General features: G+C 38.5%; 1 protein-coding gene and 1 long non-coding RNA gene across 7 annotated transcripts in view; both read right to left on the reverse strand.

Moving 5' to 3' along the window:
* The window catches only part of LOC149501910 (uncharacterized), a 184,396-nt gene that overhangs the window by 84,499 nt on the left and 76,359 nt on the right, over positions 1-23,538 (reverse strand). The gene's annotated exons all lie outside the window — the stretch shown is intronic.
* Positions 203-19,367, reverse strand: sosie (oogenesis-related protein sosie). Of its 6 annotated transcripts, none has more exons than XM_028176284.2 (5): positions 19,327-19,367; positions 12,549-12,780; positions 6,701-6,841; positions 5,051-5,221; positions 203-4,592 (listed from the first exon to the last, which is right to left on the reverse strand). In XM_028176284.2, exons 2-5 carry the CDS (start codon positions 12,691-12,693, stop codon positions 4,522-4,524), a joined length of 528 nt encoding a protein of 175 aa, XP_028032085.1. In that variant the 5' UTR covers positions 12,694-12,780; positions 19,327-19,367; the 3' UTR covers positions 203-4,521. The 6 variants fall into 6 exon arrangements, with proteins under 6 accessions (XP_028032085.1, XP_028032084.2, XP_028032086.1 ...); XM_028176283.2 differs by lacking the exon at positions 12,549-12,780 and adding an exon at positions 13,390-13,564 and having other exon boundaries at positions 19,327-19,360; XM_028176285.2 differs by lacking the exon at positions 19,327-19,367 and adding an exon at positions 19,262-19,279.

Here is a 23,538-nt window from a genome sequence, read left to right on the forward strand (position 1 = left end):
TTAATGTTTATAAATATAGCGTGGTCTTATTATAACATTGTTTTAATATTAAATTATTATTGTCTAATTATAATTGCATAAGTTGATAAAAAATTGATTTACCACGGCAGTCTCCGAGTGCCACGCGTGTTTTTTTCTTTCTTCCACGAAGATACATGTTCTAAAGAGGTTCAATGCTTTTGTCTAATAAAACGCAAAAACATTTATTGTAATCGTTTATTCAAACATGCTCAATTCACTCTTCTAAAGTCTATTAAATCTCAAGCTTAAAAATGTATCTTAAAAATAACAATTACACTATGTAGGTATGTATGTTTTAAATATAGAAAGTGGAGGTGGTAGGGAAGGTTAAACATGAATAAAGCTTCGATCAATGAAAAAGTGTCAGTCGGAAACGCGTAGCGAAAGATCTAACGTCAAAGATGGCGCCAAAAGTTAAAATATTAAATTGTTCAACTCAGCATACTTCCACTACGTTTGCGATCGCTACATTCTTAAACCAGTTGCTCTACTGGTTTGCTTTTTGGTGGGTTCTTAAATTGCAATTTGCCTATCACAGCTGGAAACTTTTTCAGCCCGTATCCCGATTGACAGTTCGCTTAACCTCAAAATGAATACTGAATACTGTTAAGCGCGCAGATAAAACAAATTTTTGACCGTAAAATTTCAACACCTTTGCCATATGGGTGGTGATTTTAAAAGTGCACAAAACCAGGCTCCTACAAGTTATTGAAAGATTGCATCTATCCGATGATATGCAGGCGAAGTAAATTGTCCCTTAGAAATAAGGTGACACTCTAAAAACTTGCATACGCCCCGTCATGACCTATGCAAGTGTAGTGTTCGCTCACGCGGCCCGCACTCACTTAAAACCCCTACAAATTACTCAATCCCGTTTTTGCAGGATAGCCGTCGGAGCCCCGCGGTTCGTCAGGAACATCGACTTACATGACGATCTGAACCTAGAGTCCATCAGTAAGTATCTACAGTCGGCATCAGTGCGCCACTTCGATAAAGCGGCACGTTACGAGAACCCTCTCATCGTGGCCGCCGGTAACTACATTCCCGATCCTGCGGACAGAATGGAAAGCAGTCGACGTCGCCCCAAAAACGTCATTTCAGATCCTCCCGATCCACTAACGGTGCTTTTAGGTACCTCCAGCACCGGTCATCGTTCTCGTCGAACCCGTCGCCTGCGACGAAGGGCTCGACGAGTAAATTAACCCACAGACGCAGCCCACTGAGTTTCTCGCTGGATCTTCTCAGTGGGTCGCGTTTCCGATCCGGTGGTAGATTCTGCGAAGCACTGCTCTTGGTAGGGTTCCTGTTAGCGACGTCGTCAGTTTTGAGCCCCGTGAGCTAACCTACATGCTAGGGCGAAGCTGAAATACCCTCTTTTTACCTCACAGGTAAAAAAAAATATTGCAAGAAGGATTTGTAACAATAGATCCTTTTACGATTTTCAGTACATGTTGTACTTGAGCGGGCGTTTTATTTAAGTTTTAAGCAGTTGTTGGTGTTTTGATAAACTAAATCATTACACTCTTTACAGCAATCAATGAAAATTTGTTTAGTAAGTAATCGTAAGTAATCGTAAGTAATCGTAAGTAAATAGTTATTAAATACATTAATGAAACCAATAGGTCGTCATTAACAGATAATTTAATCGTGTCGAAAAGTTTAAACAGAATAAAAAATATTTTTCGTGTAGGTAATTAAATTTTTGAGCGTTTTTAAAACTGTTAAATTTTATCTTAACATTTAATGTTTAGCATTAAAATAACATATTAAATTTAAAAAACTAAATAAAATACGCCTGTATAGCAAACTGAAATCTTTTTTTTTTGTTGACACCAAGGCGAAGGTCGCAAGGCTCTTTAGTTTAAACGACATTTCGCTACGCTACCTTTATCTTTGTGATTAAAGGCGCGTTTAATTTGGTATTAGCATCAACAGTTCAATGTTTTATAATAAACTTCAATTAAGTTTACTGCATTCAAATAGCTGAAGTTTTTTTTATTTTGACTAGTAGTCCCGCAGTAGTCGAAATTCGACTATAATTAATTGGAATTGTAAGTTTGTACACTATTATGATTGTATTTTATACTTCTGTAATCACAAATTTCGCCAAGACGATATTATAAAAAATATTAACAAAGACAAACAATATTTAATCTATCTGTTCTCAATTTGACCACAGACGTCAAGAACAAAAGTTTGACAATAAATAGTATGCATGCGTGTGTGCGTCAAATACATGGTATGTAGTGTATGTAATGTTTTCTTTATTGATTTAATGTCTCTTTTAAGCATTATTTAAAAAAAATATTAGCATTGTGCACTTCTCTATATTCTTTATAAGTGTGGAAAATTTCATACTCCTCCGTCCGCGCAATTTTCGTAAAAAGGGATACAAAGTTTTTGCTTCACGTATTAATATATAGGTATATTATATTTTCCAAAATTTAAATATTAAATGGCTCCCCTGTAAACTTGCGTATTTAAATGTCGCATAAACTAAACAGCCTCTCATACCTCCAAGTGTGTCAATGGCTGACACCGGTCAAGACGTTAAATCGAAAGCCTCTCATACCTCGAAGTGTGTCAATGGCTGACACCGGTCAAGACGTTAAATCGAAAGCCTCTCATACCTCGAAGTGTGTCAATGGCTGACACCGGTCAAGACGTTATATCGAAGATAAAAAATTATTGTGGCGTCGACGTATCATATTGTGTGTTAAGACACATTTTGTATCAAAATACTTAGGCTAAAGTACAATAATATTAATGGACGGATTCATTTGAACAATCATGATTATTAGTGAAAAATTAATTAGGTACCAATGCTATTTTTCTAGTTAAAATAATGTTCAGTTTTGTTTTTCATAACAAACTTTTTTTTTTTTCTTTTAAGCCCGCAAAAATTTTACAGCCTCACAGATTATATATAAGGACCTTTTTTTTTACTAATTTATGTAACGTCAATATGCTGTGCTCCTGGTTTAATTATACTTTAAATTGTAATAAAACCTTATTTTATAAATCATGACGCTGATCTATTTTGGAAAGTTCGATTTTAGCAACAAGAGCCTCAAGTTTAAATTTTATTTAGTAGTACAGTAAGAAATTAAAAAAAAAAATGTTTCAGTGAACGGCCTAATATAATACTTAAATAGATTTTTTTTTAATATGCTAAGTCTCGTGATTCTGCTCCATCTTACACCCCTTGTGTCTTAGTAAACGGTAAGTCACCATTATGGCACGCTTACATCTGATGAAACACTAGGGTAGTTTTCCAATTACAGAGCATAATGCGACTCAGTGACACACAATGCCGAATTATGCTGAAGCTTAGTTGAGCATTATGCCGCATAATGCGCTCTTGTGCTGTAATTGGAAAACTACCTATGTTTGCAAGTGGAACGATTCGCGCGGACTGAAAAGTTAAATCAGCAATGGCCGTAAAAAAGAAGATTACACAGAACTATAAAGTGAGCAATTTTTCCTTTTTTTGACATAACAATAAAGTATTTTACATTATTCTTATTTATTAACGCCATGAAAATATCTACTCGTGACAAAAAAGAGTGCCTCTAAGCAACTTTGTCTAAAAATTTTTTGTTAATTTGCTTCCTTACAGAGATACAATTCAATTTTCGCGCCAAAAATATATCGTTTTTGCTAAAATTTCTTTAGTGCAGTTAATCTATGCAAGAATATCCTTTAAGTTTTTATTAAGGAGAGTAGAGGTAAGGAGAACCGTCTCATATGGGAGAAGCTTGATAAAGTGTCCCACTTTCAGCACTAGATAACAGTTCAAAAATGCTCTACAATGGCGCTAGCTTAAGCACAGGCTATGATATGAATTGAGCAGTTGTTAACTGATTGAAGTGTGCTGACTCAGGAAATTACATATATGTAATGACTAGAGTAATTAGTGACAATGTCATACACAAGACCTCACATGTTTACGTAGTCCAAACTAATTTCGTAAATATAACCCAAAATTATTGCTGTGGTAAAACGTGGAGACATCGACTGCATTTTCTTATCAGCTTTAAATAATATGATTTTGGTGATTTTGTAGTGCTTACAATTCTTTCGTCCTTTTTTATTTCTCTATCTTATTCTAATAACTTTCAACGCCTTTTTTAAATTTACCCGGTTGCTACTGTAGCGCCATCTTTATTTAGCGGATTTTAACGGACACTTTTTCACACACAGAGACGGTTCTCCTTACCTCTAGCCTCCATTGTTTTTATGCAGATGCTGGCTATAAAAAATTGAAAAGCATTTTTGAGTATTGACGCTTGTAATTTATAGACTGTATGGTCGCATAAAAAGTCTTATCTTGATATAGCTGTAGAAGAAATGGTGCCAGATACAGATGCGTGTTTTTTTTTTTAAATAACAATTTTTTTAAATTACTGTAGATTCACAATGAAACGAAACATTATATAAAAAACTGTGCGATTTGTACTCGAAATTATTAATTTAGTGTCCGACATAAAGTTTATTTGTTTATTGAAATAGTTTTCTTAAACACGAAAAGATTATGATAGCGAATAGAGATGTTCTCAGGATATCAGCGTCTGTGAAAAAAAAAACGATGTTTAAGTCGTGGCCTAAAGGATCAGACGTCCGGTGGTTGCAACGGTGCTCGAATCCCGCAGGCGGGTACCGATTTTTCTAATGAAATACGTACTTAACAAATGTTCACGATTGACTTCCACGGTGAAGGAATAACATAACGTGTAATAAAAATCAAACCCGCAAAATTATAATTTGCGTAATTACTCGTGGTAGGACGACTTGTGAGTTCGCGCGGGTAGGTACCACCGCCTTGCCTAGGGTGAAGCAGCCGTGGTAACTATACTGAAACCTTATAACTTATATCTCAAGGTGGGTGGCGCATTTACGTTGTAACCACTTAACATCAGGTGGGCTGTGAGCTCGTCCACCCATTTAAGCAATAAAAAAAACCTTAGGATAATAAGGACCTGCCGAGCCTATGGGCGGGGAAAAGCGAAAAAAAATACCCTAAACGTACCGCTGCAGGCGTGGTCTTTCTCTTTGAATCCGCTGTCGGTGTCGCATAGACAGATCTTCTCCTGGGGCGAGTGGACGTAGAGATGGGCTGGAGCCGTCGAGGTTATGTTCGGGACGCCGCAGATCAATTCGTCACCGCACTCGTCGCTGGTCGCGCAGACGTGGTAGAGAGCTGGAAGCGGAGTCGAGAGCTTAGAGGGATGTATCCAGGATACCTTGGTGCTTGGTGAGGCCGCGTGTCAGGGTGTAGTGTTGACCGCGGAAACACCCCTACTCTGACCGGGTTCTGACTCACCGAGATCAGACGTCAAGTGAGAGAGTGCAGGGGAGTCGTTTGGTGCCTTTAGGCCTTAAGAATACCCGCGGTCTCGCAATCACGAACCAATCCTACATACCCCACGCGCACCCTAGGCGCGGGGACCTCGTGGGAGGTTTAGATCCGGCCAGAAAAAAGAAGGTCTGGACCTATTGTATATAGTAGGGCCAATGGTCCGGCTCAACAGCCGTAATATAACGAAGGTTTCTTTGTTAGAATACCTCGTGTTCAAGTTCGGTGCGTTAACGGTAGGCAACGACTTGGCCCTTCTCCTGACATTGCAGACGATCATGAGCGTTGGTAGCCAAACACAAGAAAGAAAGAAAAAAAAAATATGCGCGTATAACTTCGTGCACGTAAAAGAAGCGAAACTTCTTTTGCGGTGTGTGAGTATTGTGGTTTTCTTCATTTCTCATCCTTAAATCATATTTCTCTTGTAATAGAGAATGCTGTGTATAAAAGAAACATATAGCTGTAGGTAAAAAATACATACATATATTATATTATGCAATTATTTTTATCTATTCGTCGTGAGTACTTCAGTCTATTTGTACAAAATTATAAATTACTAGCGGACCGCCCCGACTTCAGTAACGCACGTGATGTAAAGAATTTTAGGTATTTTTTTTTACACATTTTTCTGTATGCACCTGTTTTGAATTGCAATCCAGATTGTTATATTAAATATTTAAACTTAAAATTTCTATGGTTGTAATTTATTTTGTGCATCAATAAAGGAAATAATTGTAAATAGACATGCTTTAAGAAAAACCGACTTCAAATAGAAAAAAAAGAGATATTCCAAAACAAAACAATATATGTACACTAAAAACCATAATCATCAAAATCGTTAAGGCCTGATATTAAGTTATTGAGTTACTAGCGACCCGCCCTCGCTTCGCTTCGGAAACATTAAAATACACATGAAACAAAAAAAAAAATTTTTTTTTAAAAAAAGTAGCCTATGTTCCTCAGGGACAATGTCGGCTTCTAATGGAAAAAGAATTTTTCAAATCGGTCCAGTAGTTTCGGAGCCTATTCGAAACAAACAAACAAACAAATCTTTCCTCTTTATAATATTAGTATAGATTCATCTATTTGTCGCGCACGTACTTAATGCAAATTTAAGACTTATATGAATTTTCTCATTGATACCATTATCAGAACTGGACAGCTTTCTAATAAAAAAAGAATCATCAAAATCGATTCACCCAGTCAAAACTTATGAGGTAACAAACATAGAGAAAAAAATATCCAGTCGAATTAAGAACCTCCTCCTTTTTTGAAGTCGGTTAAAAAAAATGATATGTATAGAAAATGATTGGTTGTACTCACATTTGGTCTGCGCTTCACACTGCCCGTTGACGGGAGGCGAGTTGTCGCCGCACAAGCAACGGGTCGCCGAGTCGTAAGGCGTTCTAACGCACGAGCTGCCGCTAATACCGGCGCATTCCGACTGATGAGAACATGATCTGGCTGAAAAACGTAGGTCGAATAGAAAAAATAAAAACGTTTTGAAGCTTGCAACACTTGCAACGGATGGTAGAAATTTGTAGTGGCTTTATTAAGAAAAAAAAAGTTAAGATATATTTTGGTTGAAGGCTTGCAACATTGGGCAGGTATATTGAGTTGAATAAAAGAATTAACGCTTTCATTTTTTTTTTTGACCTTATTTTACGCGCTTCTTTGATACGAGATTTTTTACCGCCGAAAATAGGACAATAAAAATAATAAGTGGTTAACTTAAAACTGTGTAAGCCGCTGCAACAATTACACTCCTATTGTTTCGACTGTGGTGTTAATTACGAGCGATCCAACAACACGATTTTCACGCGAAATAAAGACTCTATTCGGACTCTCTCAGGTATCACAGAAATAGATTCATTCTCAGTATCGTTTGGATTTGTCTCTCCCGGAGTCTACTAGATCATCATCTTGGCCTTACAGCCCAGGGTGGGCCTTAGCCTTAGCTAGTAGGTATGTCTCTCCAGACTGCTCTGTTCAGGGCTTTCTCCTTCCAGTTCCTGACACCGATAACTTTGAGGTCGTCATCTAACCATCAGAGTTTGGGTCTAGTCTACTAGATATTCCGGAGCTTTTATAACAGAAATCGACATGATTCAGTGCGCCGCGTAGGACACCGGTGACCTACACGCCAGTCAAAAGGGTAATAAAGTTACAATAGCGGCCTTTCGACTTGAAGAATGGCTTTGTTTGTGAATAATAGTGTAGTTCGTAACAGGAAGTCGCTTCCGTGACCTCCTATACAACCTCAACTTCAGGGTTGCCGCGGCACTGACATATTCTAGACGACGCTTCTAAAGATAGCTTCAGAATTCATTTAACTGAATTTACATTTGTAGCAACAGCGTATGTAACTGAAGTTCAAAAAATGATCATATCGAGGGGTGAAAGGTTAAAGTTATGAAGGTTAAAAATTGTTACCCGCCTGCGGGATTCGAACACCGTTGCATCGCTAGATACGAATGCACCGGACATCTTATCCTGTAGGCCACGACGACTTGTTGCGGAATAGAGTCAATAATCCCTTGGCACTACGGCAAATGACACTATTCGTCCCTCAATAGTATGCGCGGGCGGGAATGCGCCACCGCCACTTATTCGCGGCGTTGGTGGGGCTGAGGACCCGTAGAGCTAGGAACTGTCCAGCGGCCAGGGCAATTGCGTTTTTAAACGCATTTCTGTCCGAAATCCAGGATGCTGACGTGTAAGCCCGACTTTGTATTGAATTTAATAAATAAATAAAAATAAATATGTAACACAACCCTTAAACGTTAGGTTAGATCTAAGATTACAGCTTGGCGCCTAATTGGCCGGTGTAAATTTGGTTGCGCGGTAATCTGACAGCGCCATCTGTGTTCGTGGGCCAGTAAACTGGGTTAAGGGTTTAATATTTTAATGAGCAACCCTGAGGTACAGGCCTTTTCATCCGAATCGATTTTTAGAATATTTAATAAATAGCTTTACAATCACACGAAAGTCAGTAGCTTAGCGTAAATATTTTATGATGGAAAAGAAATACGATAAGAAAAACAGAAGGTCCCTTTTTTATGAATGAAGAATTACTGATGGCCCAGATGCCTTTCCAGTTTCAGCAGGACAGGTCGAAGGTCCCTCTCTATAGCTCGTTGCGATGGACGTACATACTACTGGAGATAATATGTTGGAGATGAGCTTTTCAAATGGACTCTTTTTTTTCTTCTTTCTCTTCTTCTTCTTCTTCTTTTCTTTTAGTAGCTTAAGGGGTTTTTCTAGCTTCGTACAAACGGGTAGCTGAGCTCACGGGCTCAACCTGAGAGAATAGCTAACACTAACCCTAGCACGAGCCGTGCTTCGTAGAATCTACCACCGGATCGGAAACGCGACCTACTGAGAAGATCCGGCGAGAAAGTCAGTGGGCTGTGTCTATGGGTTAATTCGCTCGTCGAACCCTTAGACGAGACATGTTTCGGGTATGTATCGTGTCACGGAATTTTGTCGAATTAGCGTTTTCCCTGAAAATGGCACTGAGAGTGCCTTCAACCACAACCTTATATCGTTTTGACGCGACTTTCTGATGCCCACGGGCTCGACTGTGCATAAAATTAATCGCAATTCAATAGAACAGCGCTTTCGCATGACATATCAGCTGAAACAAAAGGCTCAGGAATATGATGCCAATATATACCCCTTCATGGGAGCTGTAAACATTATTAGAGTTGCCCCCGCATCGCGTGCTTCGCCTCGCGTGCCAAACTCTAACCAGCATTTATATAAGGAAGAGTATGCTTAATCAATAATTTTGATTTGACCTCGAAACCTTTTCATGTCCTTTAGTCGCCTAAGTCTAGGGCATTGAACATCATTCCCGGGACCCTCGTGCTCGGAGACTTACAATCGTATTACCGGTCAGCATGTTTTTGGAACGAAAACACTTAAAACACAACTAGAGCTTGATAATTTGAAATAGACAGAGACAAACACATAATTCGATCTGAGAACGAATGAGATGAAATACTTCTGAATGCTTCGCTTTTACAGATCGTCTGCTGCACACGTGTAACACCGAATTGCTAATTAGCATATTCGTAGTAAGTCAATCTGGCAAATGCACGCCTTTTTAAGTGAATCGGAACAAAAGATGCACTGATGGAGGGAGCATTTGCCAGATTGACTTACTACGAATATGCTAATTAGCAATTCGGTGTTACACACGTACTTTCTAAATTATCACCTTGTTTTCTGGCAAATGTCCTTCAAGAACCCTGCGGAGCCTAATCCAGTATTAGATTATGTTGCTAACTGCGTTTATAACTGTCGAAGTAAGAAATGGGAATTCTCAGGGTCACACTTAATTAATGAGATATGACATTAGACATTGTCTGTCAAAGCCAATAGATGTCAAAACGATATTTAGGTACCAATGATTAATGACACCTTTGCCTCATTTTGTTGTTAAGCTCAATTATTTCAATGGCTTCTTTTGTGTTATTATTACGGTGACCATTCGAACTGTTTTTGGCCGGACAGTAGTGTTTTTCAAAACATTACCCGTTTTTGACGCGATAATGTCTTTAAAATCGATGAACGTTGGCTGCATGCATGAAAAGTGTCACGTTCTGTCCGAGCCTGAGCGTGCGAGCGAGAGCGAAGAACGAGCGATAGAGAGGCACGATCGGCCCAGGCTTTGGGTGAATATGGATCATATTATAAGGCCATTTTTTTTAATAACCAATCTCGTGTTAATGAACGTATTAATATTTTTCTATAGGTTTTTTTTGTTGCCTGTGTAGGCAGACGAGCATACGACCCACCTGATGTAGAGGGGTTACCGTCGCCCATGGACTTCAGCAATGCCAGGAGCAGAACCAAGCCGCTGCCTACCGCTTAATACTCTCCACAATCCTCGTTTGAAGAAGGACATGTCATAGCGCTCGGGAAACACCGTGGAGGAGAGCTCATTCCATAGCCGGATGGTACGTGGAAAAAAAGGCCTCTGGAAACGTACTGTGGATGACCGCAGTGGCTCCAGGTAGTATGGATGAACTCTACTCCGGTGGCGGGTGGTGCGATGGTAAAAACGAGATGACGGTATCATCTCGAACAATTCCTCAGAGCACTCCTCACGGAACATACGGTACAAAATACAGAGGGAACCGAAGTCCCTCCGCAGACCCAGAGGTTCCAAACGATCCGTGAGAATGGGATTATCGACAATCCGAACGGCCCTCTTCTGTAGGGAGTCAAATGGAAGAAGCTGGTATTTGGGAGCCCCGGCCCAGAGATGGGAGTAGTACTCCACGCGAGGCCGGACTTGTGCTTTATAAAGCAAAAGCCTTTGTCCAGGCGTGAAGTACCGCTTCACTCTGTTGAGGACTCCCAGTATTTTGGACGCCAACTTGGCTTTGCCTTCTATATGACTCCGAAATTGGACATCACTCGAAACGTCGGCCCCAAGTATCCCATTTGTTCCTTGTCCTGTTTTTTTAATACAAAAATAATGGCTACCGTAGTTATTATAGAAACAATATGGCGTTTTCTCTGTTCGCAATGTGCACGCGCTGTTTTGTGGTTATCGATTGAACGGTAAGACACGAAATCGTAACAAACACAAGTTCTCTTTCGTATTTACAATATTAGTCTGCGAATATTGATAGGTTGCATGTGTCATTTTTTTGTGTTTCAAAATATAGGGAAAATTTTGACAGTAGGTACCTACATGTTCCCTTAAATTTCCGCGTGTGTAATTTTTATATGAGCAATTTATTTATTGAAACCTGAACATTTAAGATGTATTCATTTTAAAAGAATGCGTTAATTCTTTTATTGATTTTCTGAAATAAAAGTTTGAGTGGTGATAAGTAATGTTGATCAAAATAACTTCAATTCGGATGTCGAAACTTATAAAAAAAAGAATTGCCATAGTACGTAAAATGTCACGTAAAGAATATAGAAAAAAAACTGTTTTAACAAACAATAATTTTTAAATTTCAAACACTAGTTTATAGTTTAATTTAAAATACACACTTACTCAGCACTGACGGCTCGCTGGCTTAAAATAATGCTACAAAAAACATGCTATTTTCTTTAAGCGAATTATAACTCAGTGACAGCATTTTACCTACAAGCAGTTTTGTAACTCCGGTGCTCTAAGCGAGAGCATGCTACTGATACATTTTCTAATCTTACCTGGTGGGGTGGTTGGCCCTACTGGTTTAGGTGGTGGCGTGACGCTTTTTCCGAACGTCGTCAGTGCCTCTGACGACTCCCCGATGAACCACGCGGTGAGCAACAGCGGTAATATGGCCGCGATCGCTTGCCGTCTACACCACATCTCGATGCGAGCAAATACACGCATACTTATTAATCACAGAGTTCCTTAATTTTAAGTTTTTTTTTCTTCTTTTGTTTGTTTTTGAATTTCGTGCTCTGATTATTTCGAAATTGAATAAATAATCGAATTAATTGCGTTTCGAATATCAAATTGAGAGCGTGAATGTTTTTGTTCAAATGCCGATTGAAAGAGAGCGTCTAAACACAGATTCGAAGTTTCATATCAAGATGTGGTGTAGGAAATAGGGGTGTTTTTTTAAATTGTTCTTCGTTTGTTTTGTCATGGAATAATCACGTGAAATCGTTTAAAATGGCGCAGAGTTCATTTCGTTATCTCAAATACGCGAACTATTGTACTTTATTTACATTATCGACTGTTTAATTTGGAATAAAAATTTTATGTTCTGAACGTTTAGCTCCGAAATTTCGACTTGTCCACAAGTTGCCAAAAGGGAAAGTCGTGTAATAAGTAATAATGTATACAAAGAACGAATAAGTTATCTGTTTAAAAGTCGGTATGAGAATACGACTAACTATCAAAGTTACATGATCACATGAAGCTTTGCTTTTCAGACGAAGCTTATCTTCAGAGGGTGCTTCAGCTTAAACTCCTCAAGCACTCAGCGGTTCTTACCTAACATTGACAAAGCTCCACTGGCGGCGAAATAACAACAGCTAGCCCCGATTCAACGTTGTTTGATTCTAAAATTGTGGCCGCTATTGTTTCGGGCGTTGGATAATTAACTTAAGTAGCACCGCCAATGGGAATACGTTCACAACAGTCAAGCATACACAGTGTTTTAACAAAGCGTGTTTTTTTTTGCAGTGGAATCTATTGCTGTTGTCTTACCCGGTGAAGCGGTGGTCGTCGCAGGCCTAGGCGGTTCGGTGTTCGCTTTACCGAACGACGATATACCGAACGCGTCGGTCGCTGGCATTCTCAACCATCCGACCGTCAGTACGGCCATAACCGCGAATAGTTTTGATGGGAACATTTTTATCGAAGCTTCACGCTGATTTAAATGAAAATCTGTAGTTATCAGCTTTCGTAGGCAGAAGTGAGAACGGAATCTATAACACCGCTGTTAAGAAACCGTTAGCAATGCCGAAGCGTTGCGAACGGGCCGACTTATTTTGTTGTACACGGTAGTTTATTGCGGATTGTTTTTCCTTTTTTTTCTATATATATGTATTAAAGCGGTGTTTTTTTTTCCTATAGCTTGTGTTAGTGGCGTGCTTAACTTTACCAATTACAAATGTTATTTTATTACGTTCTATAGTACAGTATGCTCTATGTACATATCGTAATCACATGGAAATCTATATTGACCCTGCCAGATGGATTTTCAGGAGGTCATTTCATTACGATGATTAAGATAGAAATAGAAATAAATACGTATTACAAATGTCACGTAAATTGCCGTTATATACAAGCTTCGTTGCCATAAAGTAAACAAACGTGATAATATTTATTAAAAGTAATTTAAAAACTTTATTATTTACAAAGTATATTATGTAATATAATTCGGAGAGATCTTGAGTGATTATTTTTTTTAAATTTCCTTGTTGTCAATAAAATTTCGTTTTCCAATTTACAAGGCATAAAATAAAACAGTAAAAGTTTTCAATTATGTTACATAATCAGTTTTAAGGACAGTCAACATTGGGTTGAAATTCGCTGTGTCTCTTACCAGTAGCTAGTAGAGAGTTAGGAGACGGGGACGATGATGGTTTCTCTGTCTTAATAACGCCGAAAACAGGACTAAAAACAGCGTTATTACGTCCGAAGTTGACCCATAGTAGCATTATTGCTAAAGCAATCTTTTGTTGCATTCTCATCATGATTGTAAGACTGATATGGTTTTTCTGAAATCGTTACGAAACATTATTCTGTCATTCAAATTGAAAACCGCCTGCACGCACGAAAAAGTGTCACGTTCCTCCTGAGCCTTAACGTGTACGCGATAGCGCGAAACAAACGATAGAGAAGCGCGATCGGCACTTTTTTTTCTGTTTCCCCGTGACGTGTAGGTGAGCTCACAGGGCTCAAACCTGGAGTGTTGCTAGCACTAGCCCTAGCAAGAGCCGTGCTTCGCAGAATCTACCACCGGATCGGAAACGCGACCCACTGAGAAGATCCGACGAGAAACTCAGTAGGCTTGATCGGCCCAAGCGTTGGCTTATGACACATTTATGTCTCTTCTCGTGTGACATCAGTTCGTATATTTCTGCTAATGACGTTGTTACGTAAAACTGTCGTCCGTAAAATGATTTTACAGACAACCATTTTTTTCTGTTTACTTTGATTGCCGATAAATATGATTGCACCTAATATTGTGAATGTTCACCGCTATCTATTGAACGCTTAAATCGCTACGCGTAAATCGTTTGAGAGGAACTCCTTATTAATGTTTTCATGCAAACCTTCATTAACGCACAGTTATTGTTTTATTTTATTAAGCATTTTCTTTTTATAATGGGACGAATGGCAATGTTTTATTACGTATTAATTTTACGTCCTGTAAAGAAAACGAAGAGAGAAAGGTTTATTTTGTAGTTAGTTAAAATCGTTCACACGTAAAACGCACACACAAACGCAAAATAAATTTCCATAAACATTCTGTGATCTGTGATATGTTTTATTTTTCACGCCAATTGTGCAGACACGCCTATACGTGGTAAATCGGTGCTTGGCTAACATGTGTTTTGTTTGTCCCATTATAATAGAAAATGCTTACCCGTCGGCGGTGTTGGCTTAGCGGCCGGCGGGCGCGTATTCGAAACTCCAAACGTGCTGAGGGCTTGATGCGATTCGCCGATAAGTCTCGCCAGTACGCCAAACAGAACAACGGCTAGTCGAACTCGAAACATCTTGGTTAGAAAACGAAAAACAATGGATCCGTATACTTATTAACGTACACGCTAATAAAATAAATATAAAAATACTAGCTAACCCAGCAGACTTCGTAGTGCCTAAATCGATAAATAAAAGACCTAAACTTTTGTATAAAATAAACTTGAAACAAACAAAACGAATCCGTCTGACGGGGGACACATCAAAGGAAAAACAAAATTGTTATTTTTATTTAATTCCGAGCATTTTCATATTTATCTGCCTTTTAAACCTTCTCTGGACTTCCACAAATAATTCAAGACCAAAATTAGCCAAATCGGTCCAGCCGTTTTCGAGTTTTAGCGAGACTAACGAACAGCAATTCATTTTTATATATATAGAAGATAATATAATATTTTGGGATAAAGTGAAGTTTATTCGACAAACTGTAATAGATATCTAATATAGTGGTCGGCAAATCACGGCTGTTTGACCCCTCAGTCGCAGCTCTCCCGTGAAACATTTAGTCCAGACACGGAATATTATTTAAATAAAGATACAAGATAAAAAAAAACGACTCTGAACATATATTAATGGTCCTTTTGGTTAACAAGTTCGCCGACCACTGATCTAAAACATTAGATGAAGCGTTTTGGTCGTTATCCGTGTATGACTGTTCACGTGATTAAATCGAGTTTTACTGTTTAATCTAACCTACTACGAAAACTTTATTAGTTACGCAATAATATGAAAAAGTTTTTTTTTTAATGCAATTATTAAAATCCTATAATAGAAGTTTTACAGAATGCCTTCATTCATTAGTGTTGCGAAGAAAAATCTCTCCGAGACTTTGTCTTTTCATAAGTTGCATCATTTTTATGCTTTTTTGTAACACAAGCCGAATGGCGCGCTAGGTTATACATTAAATTATGTAGTTTCTTTTAACTATATTATTATTTTGTTACATTAACGCGTTCTTAATATTTACACTAAGATTTCGAAATAAAGGGACAAATTAATAAACGAATACAAAACAAAATTAATATTTCTCGCATTGCGATTCACACTCTCAATTTTATTAACGTTCTATGTCTATTGGAATTGAAAATGGCGGGCGGTTGTCAGCTAAGATTCTGTTTTTAGCGAGAGAAAAAAAAAACGTTGGATTGGTTTACATGCGTTCGTTTATCTTAAAATTAAATGGAGATGTTTTTTTATTTATTTCTAAATAAAATATTCACGCTGAGAATAAATGTTTTGTATTTATGAGTCCGATTTGCTTTTTCAACTATTGTTTGATAGTTCGAACCATTGTTTTCAAGTAGATGTAACATTATTAAACATTATTAGCTTTTTGGAGTGTAGCGAGGTTATTCGATTTCATGTACAATGGTATGGCCTGGTACAGTGAAATATCATTATGTAATGATATTCCGTAACAAAGCGATTGAAACACGACTCATAAAAACAAAATAAAAAATACGATAATACATCAAGAATACATTTGCAAAAGTCGAAATTCCATGTTGTTTTACATTAATATTAAAAAAATAAAGTGTAATTACATAATTAAGTATCAATTAACACTTCGACCAAATGTATATTCATATTTTTGTTTAAAAACATTAAAAAGTATCATTTAAAAAAAATTGATAAAAACATTTGCATCTTGTTAAAGGCGAACCACATCTTAATTTTTATTTTCTTTCGGACACAGATTACAGAGGCAACGATATTTCTCCCTACTTATTCGCTGGTACCCTGTGGCCGTAGCCATCATACAATACAATATATTTGACAAATGTCTGAATCTCGCTTACGACATTTTCAAGATAAGCTTGCATATATACAAGTTCCAAACAACAACATTTGGACCCTCGGTCTACCGAACAATACCACTCGCCCGGTGGAAGATCTTGCCTTTGTCGTATAAATCTACAAGCCTAAGGAGCTATTCCCCCGCTTCTGAGCCTAACGTGCTCAACCTGAGAGAGTTTCCTAACACTAGCTCCAGCAAGAGCAGTGCTTCGATGAATCTACCACCGGATCGGAATCGCGACACTCTGAGAAGATTCGGTGAGAAGCTCAGTGGACTGTGTCTATTGGTTAGTGTCTAGGGCTTTTACAGAGCTTAAAGCCGTGCGTTGCTTGCGACGGTGGCTTTGCGTTGCTCCGTCATGGTCGGACAAGCGATTCCCACATCCGGGAAATATTTTACAACACGATTAACAAGTTTGTTTGATCATCCTCTTATATGCGTTTACTATCTATCTATACTAATAAATAAGTCTACAGTGGTTTTTACGGATGTTCCGTTATAACTACTGAAACGTGCATTCGATTGACTTGAAACTTAGTATCCATGTAGAAAATACATGTACTTAATGGATAGGCTAATATTTATATGAGTGTTGGACTCCCTACACCAGTTGCGGGGGCGTTAATGATGAGAATCTTTGTGGGGGTGAGAAATAATAATATTAATTTTAAATGGCCAGTGAAGCGGACGGGTACAGCTAGTATATGTATATATTTAAATGTACATAATTATATATGTCAGTCTCTGGTACTCATAAAACAGCAAATCCTAAATTGGGACCGGATGACCGTGCGTGATTTGTTCCCAGCTATTTTATTTATTTAATTAGAATCTCTGGTTAGCAGTACAATACCTGATGTCTACGCAACTGCGGTATGTTTGAACTGTTGACCTTAAAGAACGTTGCATGTTAATGTATTAGTCTGGTAAATGTTATCTTGTATACCGTAAGGTTCTGAAGGCTGAATATTTACGAGTTAAATTAAGGTCGGCTCGACCAATATTTGGCTGACGGGAAAAAGAACGCGAAACCGTTTTAGGAGCAGGGAGAGATAAATTGGCGGTCTTATAGCTAAGAGCGATCTCTCCCAGACAACCGCTTTGGACAAGAATCACTTTAGGAAACAAATTACACGCGGTCTAACTATCGAATATACGGTGGTATCTACTCGTGCAGACTCACGAGAGATCCTACCACCAGTAAGTACCACCAGCTTCAATGTTTGAACCAGGGTACGTTAAGGACAGAAATAGGCGACATTTGAGATCTGACATTTACTACGAGTTTGAATAATACAATAACAGTTAATGCGTTTTGCCGCAACTGAACCGCGTGCTTAAGTGATATTGTGTTTTATGAAGACACAGAAACCTACTTGATTACTGATTATAGCCCGTAATCTGAGATGGGCAGATGCGATCTACAGATATTTCTTGTTGCGTGATAGGAATGAGTTTAAATTCTACTAATCCTATTTCCTTACAGGTAAAAAAGTTTTTCAAACGCTTACTTACGTAAACTTACTAGTGGTAGGACCTCTTGTGAGTCCGCGCGAGTAGGTACCACCACCCTACCTATTTCTGCCATGAAGCAGCAATTCGTTTCGGTTTGAAGGCCGGGGCAGAACTTATATCTTAAGGTGGGTGGCGCATTTACATCGTAAAGTCTCAGAATGGTTACAACGGCTGCTCCGCCCTTCAAACCGAAACGCATTACTGCTTCACGGCAGAAATAGGCAGGGTGGTGGTAAGTACCCGTGCAGACTCACAGGAGGCCCTACCACCAGTAAGGTTTTTTAAATAATAGGCGTTAAACAGAGGTTGCATACGTCCAAGCTGGTGGTATGTAATTGTTGTTGCTGATGGGCCTCAATGATGTCAGAGCCATTGTCAATTGCTGAGGACTCTTCTGAAAGCCCGTTTGAAGAAGGGCATGATGTAGCGACTGAGAACTATTGTGAAGGGGAGTTCAGTCCAGAGTCGGATGATGCGTAGCAGAAAATATTTCTAGAATTACACTATGGATGAACGTAACGAGTCTAGTAGGGGGGGTTAGTAAAAAGGAAATTTAAGAATTATCTCAAATAAGTCTTTAGGGCATTTGTCTACTATCGGATTCTCCGGATTTTAGAGCTCTCAAGCACCTGTCATCGTCTTTGTCAATAATAACGAAGAGTTCGACAAGTGAACTAACCCATAGACGCAGCCCAGTGAGTATCTCGCCGGATCTTCTCAGTGGGTCGCGATTCCGATCCGGTAGTAGATTCAGCGAAGCACTGCTCTTGCTAGGGCTAGTGTTAGCAAATTCTCTCAGGTCGAGCCCGGGAGCTCACCTACCCGTCAGGGCATAGCTCGTATAGACCCTTACCAGCGAATAGATAGGGAAAAAAAGGTCCACTCCAAAAGCTAAATCATATTAAATTATCGTTAAATTAAGGGAACAATAATATATTTTCGTAAAAACAAACTTATTGAGATTAAAATTAGCATTAAAATTATAAAATTAAAAAACAATTACTTTTTTTCCGGTAAGTGTAGTTCGACCTTAACAATATTTTTTTTTATGAAAGGACAAAATGGCTGTTCTGTAGCCGTAAAATAAAACAATATAATATCCGTGTTTTATTACTAAAGTGATTAAAGCCGGCGGTGCAAGTGAATCGAAAATGAAACAAAAAAAGTTCATCACAATTTATAAATAAACAATTTTATAACGTAGTTTCTTTCAATTTCATTACGTTTTTTTTTCTTTTTTTTTTTCTAAAACGTCAAAAACATATATCGAAGAAAGCTAGTGCATAAAGCCGTGTTCGCATTAAAATGTCGTTTATTTTTATTTTTTGTTTTTAATATTCGTTTCCGCTTTTAATATTATTTTTTTGTTTTGAATTTTATAAGATTTTTACTTTACTCGTTTTTTTAAATTGAAATATATATGTATTTATGGAAACACAGTGAGTAGAGTTAGTTATTTACGGTTGGCGAGTCCCGGCGGTGGCGCGGCACTGACTCCGAAGCGAACTGACGTACATAGCTGTTGTTCGAACGATTAGATCGTCTTGATGTACAGGATGTGGTTTTTTGTAAAGAAAAATATCATATTTCTGCCGTAAAGCAGTAATGCGTTTCGGTTTGAAGGGCGGGGCAGCCGTTTTTTTTATTTTTTTTATTGCCCTTGTAGGCAGACGAGCATACGGCCCACTTGATGGTGAGTGGTTACCGTCGCCCATGGACTTCAGCAATGCCAGGGGCAGAGCCAAGCCGCTGCCTACCGCTTAATACTCTCCACAAGCCTCGTTTGAAGAAGGACATGTCATAGCGCTCGGGAAACACCGTGGAGGGGAGCTCATTCCATAGCCGGATGGTACGTGGCAAAAAAGATCTCTGGAAACGCACTGTGGATGACCGCAGTGGCTCCAGGTAGTATGGATGAACTCTACTCCGGTGGCGGGCGGTGCGATGGTAAAAACGAGATGCCGGTATCATCTCGAACAATTCCTCAGAGCACTCCCCATGGAACATACGGTACAGAATACAGAGGGAACCGAAGTCCCTCCGCAGACCCAGAGTTGTAACCCGTTGTAACTATACTGAGACCTTAGAACTTTTATCTCAAGGTGGGTGGCGTATTAATGTTGTAGATGTCTATGGGCTCCACTCTTAACACCAGGTGGGCTGTGAGCTCGTCAAAGATGATTGTCGAGTATTAATTGATTGTTTCGTTATTCTTACTTTTCCACGAAAGTTAAGAATGAGTCATAAAATAGCAGATGTTAAATTTGAAGTTTGTTTTGTAATTTGTTCCTCCTAAATAATATAAATAAATTAAGCTCGACTGTCGCCTATAGAGGTTTTTTTTTATTGCTTAGATGGGTGAACGAGCTCACAGCCCACCTGATGTTAAGTGGTTACTGGAGCCCATGGACATCTACAACGTAAATGCGCCACCCACCTTGAGATATAAGTTCTAAGATCTCAGTATAGTTACAACGGCTGCCCCGCCCTTCAAACCGAAACGCATTACTGCTTCACGGCAGAAATAGGCAAGGCGGTGGTACCTACCCGCGCGGACTCACAAGAGGTCCTGTTCAGATAAGTAGCAGTCTCACTTACGGAGGCCCATGAGGGGAAAACGACTCTCTCTTACAAAGGTTTCTGTTTCTCGCTAATAGAAGTTTTGATGGCTTAAAATTACGGATCCTGGCTATTACTCTCACTTATAGAGTTTTCTCACTTACTCAGGTTTGACTATATTTTAAATCATAGATAGTAGATAGATAAATATATATATATTTTTAAATACCTACTTCATTAAAATATTGTCCGCTACTCGTTGCTAACGCTCGTGCTGGCCTGTAACCACTTCGATAAAGCGGCACGACACGAGAACCCTCTCATCGTGGCCGCCGGTAACTACATTCCCGATCCTGCCGAAAGAATGGAAAGCAGTCGACGTCGCCCAAAACACGTCATCTCGGATCCTCCCGATCCACTAACGGTGCTTTATGTACCTCAAGCACCGGTCACCGTTCTCGTCGAACCTGTCGCTTGCGCCGAAGGGCTCGGCGAGTAAATTAACCCTCAGACACAGCCCACTGAGTTTCTCGCCGGATCTTCTCAGTGGGTCGCGTTTCCGATCTTGTGGTAGATTCTGCGAAGCACGGCTCTTGCTAGGGTTCGTGTTAGCAACGTCATCAGGTTTGAGCCCCGTGAGCTCACCTACTAGTTAAGGTTACGCTGATATGGTCTCTCAAGGATACCAGCTTAATTTAGGAGAAAAAAAAAGGCCTGTAACAGGAATGCTACTCGCATGCGTTCCAGTGCCATACATTCATTCTCGCTCTGTCTCTTTCTATTCCCCCTCCCCAGGAGCGTTTAACGTTTAGCGCAACCTCGTTGGAAGTCGCATTAGAAGTTTCACTTAAAAAAAAAAACTTAATTTCTCAAAAAGCAACACCCCATATAACCCATATTTAAATATGCCCCCCACCCCACCCTTAATATATTATGGCAGACCCCAGCGGCCAAGGGGAAGCCAAAGAACAATTCCTTTGTTCGAAAAGGTCAAATAATTTCAGATCCAAATTTAAGTAAGGGGTTATTATTGTGGCAAAAAGACCTGCGTAGAAAGAAATGGATAAAAAAAAACCACCACATTCTCTGTGGATGGGAGATGAGTGAAGATGAGTTTGCTGTGGACATTTTTTTCCAACATGCTGGTTTTGTTTATTGCTTAGTTGGTTGGACGAGCTCACAGTCTACCTGGTGTTAAGTTGTTACTGGATCCCATAGACATCTACAACGTTAATTCTGCCACCCACCTTGAGATATGAGTTCTAAGGTCTCAGTATAGTTACAACGGCTGCCCCGCCTTTCAAGCCGAAACGCATTACTACTTCACGGCAGAAATAGGCAAGATGATGTTACCTACTCGTGCGGGTTCACAAGAGGTCCTACAGCCAGTAATTACGTAAATTATAATTTTATCGGATTTGATTTTTATTACACGATGTTATTCCTTCACCGTGGAAGTCAATCGTGAACATTTGTTAAGTACGTATTTCATTAGATTGGTGCCCGCCTGAGATTCGAACACCGGTGCATCGCTACATACGAATGCACCGGACGTCTTATCCTTAAGGCCACGACGACACAACACGGTGGTTTGCACGATAGGAATGTTATTGGATAAGTCATGATTTTAGTAAAACCTCATTATTCGCCCTTCTTTCATTCGAGTTTTCATTGTTTGCGGATTAAGCAAAGTGTGACCCAATTCGTATTTTCGCGGTTAAAGATTTCTTTATTCGCGGATTTAATCGGTACAACGGTACATGCACATTGATAAAAAGGATTCCTATATTATGTATCCAACCGAGTTTTGCGTCAGATTATTTCTCTCCAATGCTTGTCAGCTAAATTTAAATAGTAGTTAAGCTTAAGAGTTGGCGGGCAGTAACTGTAGAAAATAAATCTGACATTTTGTTTATAGAACCATTCAAATCATTTATGTATCACATTATAACATAAAATTGTAGCAATAAGTTTTTAATACGCTTTTATTAGCTTCAGACGTATGTATGTTTGTAACGGAATCTTTGAACATGATTTTAACCCCTTTCAAAGCTTTTTTTTTATTGCCATTGTAGGCAGACGAGCATACGGCCCACCTGATGGTAAGTGGTCGGATTAACTCGAAATTTGATATACTTATTATGGACCGATGACAACTCAATATTTAAAAAAATTTGAAAATAAAAATTAAAAACTTTAAATTCAACTAAAAATTGAAAAATAAATAATAGTTTAAAAAAACTAGCAAAATACGATTTTATAGAAAATCCAACTAAATAATAGAAAATAAATTTTAATAAATTTAAATTAAAAACAACGTAAAAAAAAAATTGGAAAAAAAAGCGTGGGGAGCGTGGTATCAGTAGTTATAAATATTTTATGAACAGATATGAGTAGAAGGGTTATTTTGATAATATCCTGAAAAGCACCCCACGCTTTTTTTAGTTGGATTTTCTATGAAAGAGTATTTTATTAGTTTTTTCAAACTATTATTTATTTACTTTAGGCTGCCCAAAAAAAAAACAAACAGAAAATCTCATTAAATTAAATTGATTTCAAGTCTTAAGGTAACTATGATTAGGGTGGCATTTGCTTAATTAGCATTAGGTAGGTTAGTTTGAATGTGAAAATGACATGATCACTGAAGTAGGAAACATATGGAAATGAAACGTCAACAAAAAATTTGTGCCACTGTGACGTCATCTGGCCACAAAACATGGCGGTTTTAGTGCTGCCCAGAAGATTTTAATGTTAGTAGGTTTTATCGATAAACGTTCTTGGCTTATTTTATTTTAAATATTGTTGAGTATGAATGTATTTGTAGAATTTATACTCTAATAGGAATTAAGTATATTGTTATGTGCAAAGATGATGTGATTTAGATATTATGTGAAATCTAAGACGAGTTCGTGCTTCAAATTTGCAAAGTAAACGATATGACGATTTTTAAAATTTGCTACACTGATTTTATAAAGTTGTCGTTTGTCGCAAAACATAAAGATATGGCGTAGTACAGTGCCATCTGCCCATTTCTAGCATGCTGAATGTTATCGTATTTTGAGTACGTGTTTTTCTTAGACTATTACAATCTATTTTAATTGTTTTGCTGACTCT

The sequence above is a fragment of the Bombyx mandarina genome, chromosome 11 (assembly GCF_030267445.1).
Source record: "Bombyx mandarina strain Sakado chromosome 11, ASM3026744v2".
NCBI lineage: Eukaryota > Metazoa > Arthropoda > Insecta > Lepidoptera > Bombycidae > Bombyx > Bombyx mandarina.

Excerpts from the sequence above, each read along its gene's own strand:
- sosie (XM_028176282.2), bottom strand. The coding sequence starts at position 11,723 with ATGCGTGTATTTGCTCGCATCGAGATGTGGTGTAGACGGCAAGCGATC. Across the intron at positions 5,222-6,700 it reads GTGTGAAGCGCAGACCAAAT|CTCTCTACCACGTCTGCGCG; the intron begins GTGAGTACAACC and ends CTCCGCTTCCAG. Across the intron at positions 4,593-5,050 it reads GAAAGACCACGCCTGCAGCG|ACGCTGATATCCTGAGAACA; the intron begins GTACGTTTAGGG and ends TTTTTTTCACAG.